We start from the raw sequence: 12,296 nt of genomic DNA, 5'->3' as shown, positions 1-12,296 counted from the left end.
CACACACACACACAGAGGGAGAGAGAGAGGGGGGGAGAATTGTTCAGTTTATAGATGAGTCATAATGTTGTCTGATTAGTTTGGCTTAGAACACTGCAGAAATCCATCCATTTTTAATTATCTTTATGTATCAACTGGGCCACTGTCATTTATTTAACACATTCAGATTAAAAAAATTTGTATACTGAGGCTGTGAATACAACCATAGTATTAAGCACTACTATCTTGGCTTACAAATCAAATAATGCAGAACACTTTTACCTTCTAACATTTCTCCAGCTCCTTTAGGATATGTAAACAGGGCTTTCTGAGGTGCGGCAAGATCTGAGACACTAAACCCAGATCCAGTCATAGAACTTCCACTTACTCCACCAGCTGATGATGATGAAGTAGAGGCTGCCATTTTGGCCCCCTTGAACCTGAAAGTAGAAGAAAGAGAAAAAAAGCTTCGCTAGGTAGTATAGCTACCAATCAATCAATCAATCAAAGAACATGTCCATTTCTAGTATGGCTTATATAAAAAAATGTGTTTGAACTAGCAGTCTTGTAAGTCAAGAGTTCTCAGCTTTTCTGCACTAGTAAACACATCTTGAATTTTGAGATAGAAGCTATGGCTTCTATCAGAAAATAGTCACTAAGTGGAGACTGGCCAATTACAAAAGTCCCACTTAACAAAAGGAAAACTGGCGAAGCTCCCTCATGTCATCTTACATGTTTTGGGGTTGCAACCTTTTATCATTTTCATTTTCTATGAATGCCTTCCTGGAATATAAGAACCCTGAAAATATTTTTGTAAATAAAGATTCAATTTGCAGTTGCATGCTGTTTCCCCATTTAACTTTTTAACATTTTATTCCATAATGCATGTGTTGTCATCTGTCAAGGAATCAATAAAGGGACTTGATTTTAAATGGCTATGTTTAAAGATGACAGTTTGCCTGAATGATCAGATGTTATCAAATTTTTAGTAGATATTATCTTGGATAAAGCATCACGTAAATCAAATTCCTTTTAAAAGGGGAGAGAGGTAATGTAACCCCTAAGGAGATTAGTCTTTAAATACCTAAAACTGACTTCTAACGTAATGGTTTAATTCCACTTTTTTACTTGGAAGAGTATCAGCATATTTGCATTGGATCCCCTTTTGCCCATATATCCAATTAAATTATAAAATCTGTTTCTAATCAAAAGTCTTGTAACTTAGATCAGAGGTCTCCAACCTTTCCGGCAAACATGTGTGCACGCACAAACAGGCCGCAAGCATGCGCACCACACAAAAAGGGCTGAGAGCATGTGCACAAGGCTCTCAGTGACGCTACCACCGGCACGACGATTGCACTGTCGCCCGTGAGGCTCGTGCAGCAGCCCACAGTGATCCTGCCACTGGCGCGAGGCTTGCACCGTCACCCCGGTACGAGGCTTGCGCTGCAGCCTGCCTGCTTGTGGCACTGCTGCCACCCGCACAAGGTTTGTGGCAATGCCGCCATCTGCGTGTGACGTACCTCTGCCCACCGGCTGCCTGCGCATGGCAACGTCACCACCTGCACAATACTAGCGGTGTTGCCGCTGCCTGTGCAACACTCAAGGCAACACTGGCACGAGCGGGGTGAGCATGTGTACATGTGCGTGTGCACTGCCTAGCTACTCATGCAGCCCAGTGCCCAAGAGGCCATGGCCTGGTAGTGGACCGCAGGCCATAGGTTGGGGACCTCTGATTTAGATGCTTGTATTATTAAATAAAAGGGACGCGGTGGCTCAGTGGGTTAGGATGCTGAGCTTGTCGATCAGAAGGTCGGCAGTTTGGCGGGTCGAATCCCGAGTGCCGCGTAGCAGAGTGAGCGCCTGTTACTCGTCCCAGCTTCTGCCAACCTAGCAGTCTGAAAGCATGTAAAAATGCAAGTAGAAAAATAGGGACCACTACAGTGGGAAGGTAACAGCGTTCCGTGCGCCTTTGGCGTCTAGTCATGCTGGCCACATGACCATGGAGACGTCCTCGGACAAGCGCTGGCTCTTCGGCTTTGAAACGGAGATGAGCACCGGCCCCTAGAGTCGGAAACGACTAGCACGCACGTGCGGGGGAACCTTTACCTTTACCTTATTATTAAATGGGATGAGGAAATATTAAAAGGAAATTTGAGACATTAACCCGTTTTAAGTAAATCTGTTTCAATGCCATCTGCTAACAAATCAACGCACGCTACAAAATGTAGGTGAAATAATTCCAACACAGGTTTCTCTTTGGGCCAGGATTAACAAAGTTTTGGTTGCAGAGATTATATAAACGTTTATCCCATCTGGATGAAATCCAGGAATAAAATTCTGGAAGCTGATCTGATGACTTCTGGCATGGTGAAAGCTTGTTTCCAGAGCACAAATCAAAGTCTTAATGGAGGGCAACACCTGGCTGACTCGACTTGCAATCTAACTGGGCTGGACATCTGAATATGTCAGGGGATTGATTGCACAGCACCTGTCTTTAAAAAAGTCAGAGACACTAACACAAACGTCTTGTTTTATATAAATAAATATATTTAACATTTGGATTTACAGCAGACAAGACAGTCAGGAACATTGGAACATCATGAGGTAAATCCAGACAGCATACAGTGCACACAGAAGAAAAAGGTGGGGAAAAAGGGAAACTGCCCATTTACACCCACAGCAACCAATCATAGCGTAGATTGCCTCATGCATGAGCCAGCATTAGCCAACCAATCAAGTACAACTTTGTGTTCTGGTCCATTGTACACTTTACTGTTCTAGCTACTAAATTTAATATCCTAATACAGAGGTCTTCAAATTCGGCCCTTTTATGACTCATGGACTTCAACTCCCAGAATTCCTCAGCCCGAGTGCCTGGCTGAGGAATTCTGGGAGTTGAAGTCCATGAGTCATAGAAGGGCCGAGTTCGAAGACCCCTGTCCTAATGGAATGAGAGACCCAGAAAATCTTAGGTTGCTAGGATAGATTTACAATTTTAATTAGGAATTGGAAGAATTATATCCCATAAAACCAGAAATTAGCTTCTGCAAACTAGCGAAAAGTCTTGGTGCAGAAGACAGCTGGATTGCTGAAAACACTTTTGGTTATAAAATATACAAAATGCATGGAGAGGGAAAAGTTCATGAGACAATTGCATCAAGTTCCCACTGTTTGTCAATGCAAAATTTCGTAATACAAAACGTTTAAATCAACTAACCAAGATCACGCTGCTATAAAACCCAATTTTATATACCGTAGCTATTGTAGTTTTGCAATTTCCTCCAACAGAAACGAATTTACTATATAGTCCAGAATGTGGCCTAATATCTTTGTAATGACACATTATGAATAAGTTATCATTCACTATAATAAAGTCCTCCCAAATTAGTAAATAAATTAAATCAGCAAATCAAAAGCACCTTTCACACTTGCTTCCAGCTAGCAAATCTAAACTAAATAACCTGCAAGGACAGGGCACTGATAGCTTTTATCTGCACTTTATGTTAAATGTATTCCTCTAAAATTAGCAAAATTGTGGTATGTTGTTTGTAAGCTTTGCCCACAAATGGTTGCTAATAGAATTTTTTATTGGTCAAGTGGGATTGGACACACAAGGAATTTGTCTCCGGTGCATAAGCTCTCAGTGTACATACAAACAACAAAGTAATAGGTCATAGTTCATAAATCATACTTACAATAATCATAAGATAAAAAGGATAAATCATAAGATACCAATAGAAGACAGTAGGAAAGATGAGAAAAGGTGAGACAAGAAAGATAAGATGACAGGGATAATAGCAATACAGCCTACTACATGGGTAAATATCTTTTAGGCCTAAGACAGTATTATGGGAGTTAGATGTTCAGCAGAATGATGGCATGGGGGGAAAAATGTCTTTGAGTCTAGTTGTTTTGGCATGCAATATCCTATAACGGCATCCTAAGGGAAGAAGTTGAAATAGACTATGTCAAGGATGTGAGGGGTCTGATTTAATAGTTCTTGTTGTGAGGGGATAGCTTTTGTGTTGTTTATTGATTGTATTTTTATTGGTCAATGACGGAAATAAAATTCCGTCTGTTTATAGTCTGTGGGGGAGTGTTATAATATAGTTCATTATCCTACAGTAGATTTAAGCATTATGCACACTTGAAAAAGGGATGAAGACAGCTCAGTAAATGGAGTGAATAAACATAAGACTATGCTGTCAATTTTTAAAAAATAGAGATTTACATTAGCACCCTTGTGCCTTAAAGTTCAGGTTTCTTTAAGACAAGAGGCAAAATGAATGAAGGCTGCATCTGCTTCTATGGGATTGAATTGAATAAACCCGTAAATTATCCAGTTTTTGCCTGCCTAGGAATCTTTACTGGCTGGCAGGCAGATGCTGGGACATTTCCAGCTTCCAATTTTTCTCCCCTTTGTTCTGTCTCCTGAGCTATGCCAGCTGCATTTATTTCTGACAGGCATTTTCACAGATAAATGCAATATAAATTGTATCCATATGGTGGCATCCTGAACTTAGAAATCCTAATCTTCAAATCTTGTAGCACCTAATTTCAGGTCAATTTCAAATGGGGGCGATGTTTAAACCTTCATCCCACTATAGTTTATATAGTTGCTTCTCATGCTGTTTCATTCTATTTATCCAAGATGCCTCCCTTATTTTCTTTTCAAGCAAATATCTACAGTATATCCTATACTTGTGCATAGAATGAAAAGCTCTTGTTGACATGGATTTCTGTGAGAATTCTAAATGACTTTTATTTGCTAATCACAACAAATAGTTTTGAGTTCCAGTGATGTTCTTATGCCAACAATAGATGAGTAGACCACACACAAAACAGCACTATGGCCATGGTACTACATTCTTTTGTTGCTGTTGTTATTTGTGTTGCACATTCCAAAATATTACTTCATGTTGAAATAAAACTACAAAATAAAGACAGCAATCATGCTGTTGCCAATTGAGAGCTTATATTAGGCCCACCCCCCAAAAATCAGCTAGATTTTTGGGCTAAGTCTTACTTTCGGGAAAACACGGTAGTCACAAGTCAAGGAAAACCTGTATCTCTTGTGAAAATGAATAGTCGTTCTTCATCCCTTCAACCAGCGCACTTGTAGAACTACAAAATTACTGTCATGCTTCTTGAGTGAAAAGGTGGCAAAAGGATTGTTCAACTATTACAAATTCCTGGGCCCCATCATAATTATTAAAAGGCAAGCTAAGCCTTTGTCATATCATTTCAAAGTTAGAATTAATAAAACCTTTAGACTAGGGATGTCAAACTGCCAGCATGTAGGATCATGCAGAGGCCGTGCACCCCACAGCTCCAGCAATGCAAAAAAAGTCACGATACGGAGAGTTTGACACCCGTGCTTTAGACTGTTTACCAAATATGGTTTTATTGCTCTCCCAACCAAAACAGAATTTTCAGTTGTTAATATATGCCTACCATGCAGCTATTGCCTTCCGTTAATTGCTGAAAATCTATTGCAGTCATTATTAAATCTGAACGAATGAATGAAGCTTTATTATCAAAGTACAACATGTATACAGTGAGATTGGCTGAGCCTCCCTTCGTGCCTCCCCCCCCACAACTCACAGTGACAACAAACCCACCATCTTGTTACACCATGTGAGCTAGTTGCACAACACACTGGCCTTGCAAGTCAATCATACATAGTTATTTCCCATTCAGGAGCCTGACAGCCCATGGATAAAAGCTGTTCTTCAGCCTGTTGGTATGGCTGGCTATACTCCTGTATCTCCTACCCGATGGTAGGAGAGTAAAGAGGTACCGACCAGGGTGTGAGTCATTCCTGAGAATTTTCCTCACTCTTCCAAGGCAGTGGGCCCTGGCGATGTCATCCAGTGGTATCAGGGGACAGCCCACGATGTTTTGTGCTGTGCTCACCACCCTCTGTAATGTCTTCCTATTCGTGGCTGTCAGGCCAGCATTACCAAACCACAATACAGTGCGAAAGGACGCTCTCTATAGTAGACCCGTAAAAGAAGGCCATTAGTCATTGTTCTACCCTGTTCTTATGCAAGAAAGTGGAGTCTCTGTTGTTGAATCTATGTTCAACAATATTTTCTTCATTATAATATCCCATATTGTCTATTTCACAGGCACACTATCTAATCAATGGCCCAGCATAGCATCCCAGTGTTTGTTAAAAGAAATGCATCTTCTAAAACAGTGGTTCCCAAACTTCTCTTTATCAGAGACCTCCTTTAAATACCTTTTGTGACCATGGATCACTAAGACTTAACTCAAGATTTAAAGCACTAGACTGCATCAAGCCTTTGTGGACCCCCCCCCCCATTATAATACTTTAGTTTCATTATTCAAAGTAATGCTTGATTCACTTTCAGAGAACATATTGGGCATGAGTTTAGGGCTTCAAGGAGTTGCCGTTTGCTTACTTTCTACAAATTAAATCATCAACATTGGCATGACTGAACAATACCACTTAGGAAGGGAATGGACTTAGAATGCCTCCTTGCCTTATTTTTTTTTAATATCAGTTCCATAAAGGGCTATTTAGAAAAATTAAAGTTTCATCCCTATGATGATGAGCAAATCAGCAAACAAAATAACCAGGACCACCACATACAAGATTGTTATTACCAGAGTTAAACTTAATAGAGTTGAGGAGAAGTGTGGAGACCCTGAGTCTCTTATAAGTATTATTTGCTTTAAATTAACTTTAATGGAATCCAAAAAGTTAACCCAGAAACATTAATGAATACAGTTTGAACTGGTAGCACATCCCAAGTTGCTATATGATGTCATATACAGTGCAGTACCATAAGAAATAAAGCAAAAAAAAAGTTAAGATTTTTTCAAGCAATAGAAAGAAGCAGAACCAACTTCACAACAATCAACAGACTGTTGTGGGTTGTTTTGTACATTTCTTGCTACATTTATCAAAACACCCAGCTACTTTGTTACACTACCTCTTCAACCTCTGTGCAAAACGCTTCATGGACTCACTCAGCAGGGATTTCTGAGTGAACATGCCTCAGATTAGTAGATCCTACCACCAAAGAGTGTGTGTGTGTGTGTGTGTGTGTGTGTGTGTGTGTGTGTGTGTGTCTTTCCAGCATCACTAAGCAAGACAGCTCATGTGCATATTGCCATCTCTGTGGGGTCACAATAGCAAGGGGATCATTGTCATGCTGACTAGTTATAGGAGAGGCAGTGAGATCCATTACTGCATCCATATACTTCACTGACTTGTTACTGCAGGCTACTTCTGCTGCCTGCTGGCTGCCTGCAGTTTGGCAGTTCGATTCTCACCGGCTCAAGTTTGCCTCAGCTTCCATCCTTCCGAGGTTGGTAAAATGAGGACCCAAATTGTTGGGGGGCAATATGCTGACTCTGTAAAGCTGCTTAGAGAGGGCTGTAAAGCACTGTGAAGTGGTACATAAGTCTAAGTGCTACTGCTACTAAATCTTTTCACCCAGATTTAGATTTTAAAAAAAATCCCAGTGATTTAGGATTAGGCCTGGCAGAATTGTTTGCAGTTTTGTCAGAACATATTTAAAGGTATAAAGGTACACTTCTGCACTCTGATTGCTTTAAGAGCAAATGTTCTCACCAACACTCATTTTTGCCTAATTTGAGACTACGGGTTTAAAACAATTGCAACAGATCCTCAGTGTAATGAAATGACTAGCAAAGGCATCAAAGGCTAACGAACCATGAACATTTGGCATGGTTGCCAACAAAAGGATGTTTTTTCTTCCAGCTTCACTGTCTTCTCCAAATGCTTCAGAATTTTGTCATTGCCTTCAGAGGTTGTGGGTGCTCCATCTTTTTAAGAGATTGGACAGCCATTTCTCCAGAATGGTATAGGGCAGGGGTAGGCAACCTCGGCTCTTTTATGACTCATGGACTTCAACTCCCAGAATTCCTGAGTCAGATGCTGACTCAGGAGTTCTGGGAGTTGAAGTCCATGAGTCATAAAAGAGCCGAGGTTGCCTACCCCTGGTATAGGGTCTCCTGCTTGAGCTGGGGGTCGGACTAGAAAACCTCAAAGGTCCCTTCAAACTCTATTTTCCTCTTCAAACGATTGGAGGAGAGGCATTTCCAGACTAAGGTAAATACATCTTACTTGGTCAGAATAGGAATGGGAACTATCTAAAGTAGCAGGAAGGTCTTCAAAAAACAATACTTGGCATGACCAGTTTTCCAGAATTAAATATATATATATATATAAAAGGGACGCGGTGGCTCAGTGGGTTAGGACGCTGAGCGTGTCGATCAGAAGGTCGGCAGTTTGGCGGGTCGAATCCCGAGTGCCGCATAGCAGAGTGAGCGCCTGTTACTCGTCCCAGCTTCTGCCAACCTAGCAGTTCGAAAGCACGTAAAAATGCAAGTAGATTTTAATGAGGATTAAATGCCTAGCAGGCACACGCTTCCCACCATGACAAAAGAGGGGAATAATTATCTAATTGAGGTTAGAGCACAGAGTTCGTTACCTCACAAGAGTAAAAAGGAAGAGCGAGCTTGTCTAAGCAGCCTCTCTTCCAGGTGTTAATTGAAAAATGCAGGTCAATCACAAGACAGGTGTAAAGCTTGCTGTCTTAAAAATTATGTAATAAATTAAGTAGTTGAATTATGTCCCCTGTCCGGATTTACAGGAAACAAATCAGAAAAACCCGTAAATCTGATTCAAACAATTAATATCTAATTAGTTTTTTAAGACATCACCTCAATGAATACTCTATCTTTGACTGTTATTGAATGCATTGAAATGGTGGAGCCTTCTGATTTCTAATAAAGTGTATTTATACTGAACAAAGGGACGCGGTGGCTCAGTGGGTTAGGACGCTGAGCTTGTCAATCAGAAGGTCGGCAGTTTGGCGGGTCGAATCCCAAGTGCCGCATAGCAGAGTGAGCGCCTGTTACTCGTCCCAGCTTCTGCCAACCTAGCAGTTCGAAAGCATGTAAAAATGCAAGTAGAAAAATATGGACCACTACGGTGGGAAGGTAACAGCGTTCCGTGCACCTTTGGCATCTAGTCATGCCGGCCACATGACCACGGAGACGTCCTCGGACAAGTGCTGGCTCTTCGGCTTTGAAACGGAGATGAGCACCGGCCCTTAGAGTCGGAAACGACTAGCACGCATGTGCGGGGAACCTTTATCCTTTACCTTATATATATAAAAAGGGGAAATAGATTTGTGCAAATTTATCTGTTCATTCATGTTTAACCGTAACTTGATTTTCTCCTAGGCCAGGGGTAGGCAACCTCGGCTCCTTGATGACTCATGGACTTCAAATTCCTGATTCTAGGAGTTGAAGTCCATGAGTCATCAAAGAGCCGAGGTTGCCTACCCCTGGCCTAGGCAAACCTACTAAAGCAAACCAAAATCTAACAGTCAGTTTTTGAGTCTAGCCGTTCTCCTCAAAAATCATAAAAGGTGAGACTTGCTTTTCTTCACTATTCGCTTAACAAGTATTTTATACAGAATGCTTTTTTTAATGGATTCTTTTGTTTTTTAAGAAGAAATTGTACAATTCAGCATAGTATTATTGATAGCTGACTCCCACAATAAGCAATGTTTTCAGAGATGTCAATTCCATTTGTCTTCTCTCATCCATCCAAATATTATTCATAATGGGACATTTGTTTTACGGGCAAATACATAGTAAATTCTACAAGGAGGCCAATAGTGTTATAATAAATGCCCCTATTTACCAAATGGCTGAAAGTCTGTACCCATAGCTTATCTGTTGGATTTTTCCCGTTCCATTCTATTATGTTGCCTGCACAATATTTCTTTTTTGTGTCAGCTCATCATCTGCTTCACTGGTTTTGTCACTGCAAACTGTAAAGACTGTTCCAGTTTTTTTCTTCCCAAACAAGGATCTTGTCTAGCAAGGTCCATGAGAATGTATTCATCTCACTGAGATACCACCCGCTCCCCACCATTTCTCTGAGTAAGCAATACAGCTGTCTTAGAAAGTATGCATACATTTCTAAAATCAAGTTGCTTGCTGTCTATAGGAAATGAGTTTACTTGCAACCCATGAAATACGTGGGCTCTCAACCAACTTTTCTTTCAGGTTTTTCGTTCGGGTGTTGCTGTCTATCACACAAAGTGTTTCATTCTATAACTTTTATTACACTGTTGAACAGAGAAAACTGTCTATGCAGGAAACGGAGCCAGATTTCACCCAAGAGGTGATTCAAGTAGACAAGAATTGCCTTTGCAAATTTCTTTGTTGAATTTGCAACCCTGGTGTTTTCACTTATCAGCTCTTTTTATTTGAATACAATTATCAACATATGAGGCAAAATTGACATTTTAATTAAAGAGAAGAATCTATCTAGTTGTGTCTCTACTTGGAAATCGCTTCTGGACTTTGTACTCAAAACTGAAAAAAAATGAAATCCTGATTTTAGGTTTTGAAAACTAGAATGACTATGTTGTTACAGAAATGCTTTGGAAGATTTAGAAAAGTAACAAAAAGATACAAGTTATAAATTTTTTGGTATTCTACTGAACTGAAAAAAGTCAGAAGTCACATCTTTTTTTCTTCCTTTCTTTCTGTAGCTCTCTCTAACTTTCGTAACTTTTATTTCTGTTTGTATTTTATCTTATACAGGTAGCTGTTGACTTATGACCACAATTGAACCCAATGTTTCTGTTGGTGAGTGAAACATTTGTTAAGTGAGTTTTGCCCCCACTTTACGACTTTTCTTGCCACAGTTGTTGTGAATCACTGAAGTTGTTAAGTTAGTAACACGTTTTGTTAAGTGAATTTGGATTCCCCATTGACTTTGCTTGTCAGAATGTTGCAAAAGGTGATCACATGACCTTGGGACACAGCAGTGGTCATAAATATGAAGCAATTTATTTATTTATTTATTTAATAATATTTCTATACCGCCCTTCTCCCGAAGGACTCAGGGCAGTGAACAGGGCAAGAATAAAAAATACAGAATTACAAAAATTAAAAAAGGATTAAATACATGCCCACTAAAAACAATCAATACTATATTAAAACCCCAATAAAACAACCGTAAAACCCCCCACCAATCCCCCCTCAGGCCAGGCCGGCTTGTTCGAATAAAAATGTTTTTAGATCGCGGCGAAAGGAGCGAAGATCGGGCGCCATCCGGAGCTCAACCGGTAGCTGATTCCATAGCTCCGGGGCGCCCACAGAGAAGGATCTCCCCCTGGGGGCCACCAATCGACATTCTCTGATCGGTGGCACCCTGAGGAGGCCCTCTCTGTGGGAACACAAAGGGCGAAGGGAGGTTGATGCCGGCAGCAGGTGTTCCCTAAGGTACTCCGGACCCCTGCCATGTAGGGCTTTAAACACCATTACTAGTACCTTGAATCTCACCCGGAAGACAACTGGTAACCAATGCAGCTCACGGAGCAGAGGTGTAACATGGGAGTATCGGGAGACTCCCAACACAACTCTCGCGGCTGCATTCTGTACCAGTTGGAGCCTCCGGGTGGTCCTCAAGGGCAGCCCCATGTAGAGAGCGTTGCAGTAGTCCAGACGAGAGGTCACGAGCGCCAAGCATCTGAATTTTGATCACATGATCATGGGGATACTACTAATATCGCAACTAAAATATTGTGACATGTCACATTTTTCAGTGCTGTTGTTAAGTTTGGTTATTAAACAAACTGTTGTAAGTCGAGGACTACCTGTAATTAAATTTAATCAAGTATTATTTAAAAAACCATCAACATTTGACTTGCCAGAATAAATAAAAGAAAATATGTTTGGTAGGCCTTCTATAGATCTCCACTGAATAAATGGATCTAGGAAGCATCTTCCTTTTTCTTAACAAACTGCACTGTAGAAAGTTTTGGTTATGGTCTACCAATTAAAACACACATTTGAGAAGTATAAATTTAAGGGGGGAAAAATTGTACCAATATTCTAAATTCAGTGTATTCTTGACTAGAGTTTAAACATTTAAACCATTTTGCCCAGATAGGTGTTTATCAAGAAAGTTCAATTTCCTAATGCAGGTTCTAAAATATTGCAGTACCTGAACAGATGCATAGGTAGTGAATACGAAAATTATTGTGCCTCAAACATGTTGCATTCACATGAGGCAAGACTTCTGCAATTTCTGTTGTTGCCACTTGATGGCCAGCTCAGGTGTGTGGGAATTGGAATACTGGTATTTTTCTGATTAGAGGTTATGCCTGAGTCCTACACTAAATAGTTGCAGGACCATCTGCTGCCGGGAATGAATTCCCATCGCCCAGTACGCTCACACACTAGGCAATGTCGGCTGGCGACCCCCAGGGGAAGAGCCTTCTCTGTGG

The 12,296-nt window shown here is 40.7% G+C and overlaps 1 protein-coding gene across 2 annotated transcripts in view; it reads right to left on the bottom strand.

Moving 5' to 3' along the window:
- Positions 1-12,296, bottom strand: part of ANAPC16 (anaphase promoting complex subunit 16) — a 32,192-nt gene that overhangs the window by 17,666 nt on the left and 2,230 nt on the right. For both annotated transcript variants that reach the window (XM_081328999.1, XM_081329000.1), the window contains exon 2: positions 262-419. In XM_081328999.1, coding sequence (XP_081185125.1) covers positions 262-403 — 142 coding nt within the window. In that variant the 5' untranslated portion in view covers positions 404-419. The remainder of the gene's footprint in view (positions 1-261; positions 420-12,296) is intronic.

The sequence above is a fragment of the Vipera berus genome (genome assembly GCF_964194415.1).
Source record: "Vipera berus genome assembly, chromosome: 5".
Classification (NCBI taxonomy): Eukaryota; Metazoa; Chordata; class Lepidosauria; order Squamata; family Viperidae; genus Vipera; species Vipera berus.
The sequence above is the reverse complement of the archived record's forward strand: the minus strand, read 5'-3'. Positions and strand labels throughout refer to the sequence as shown.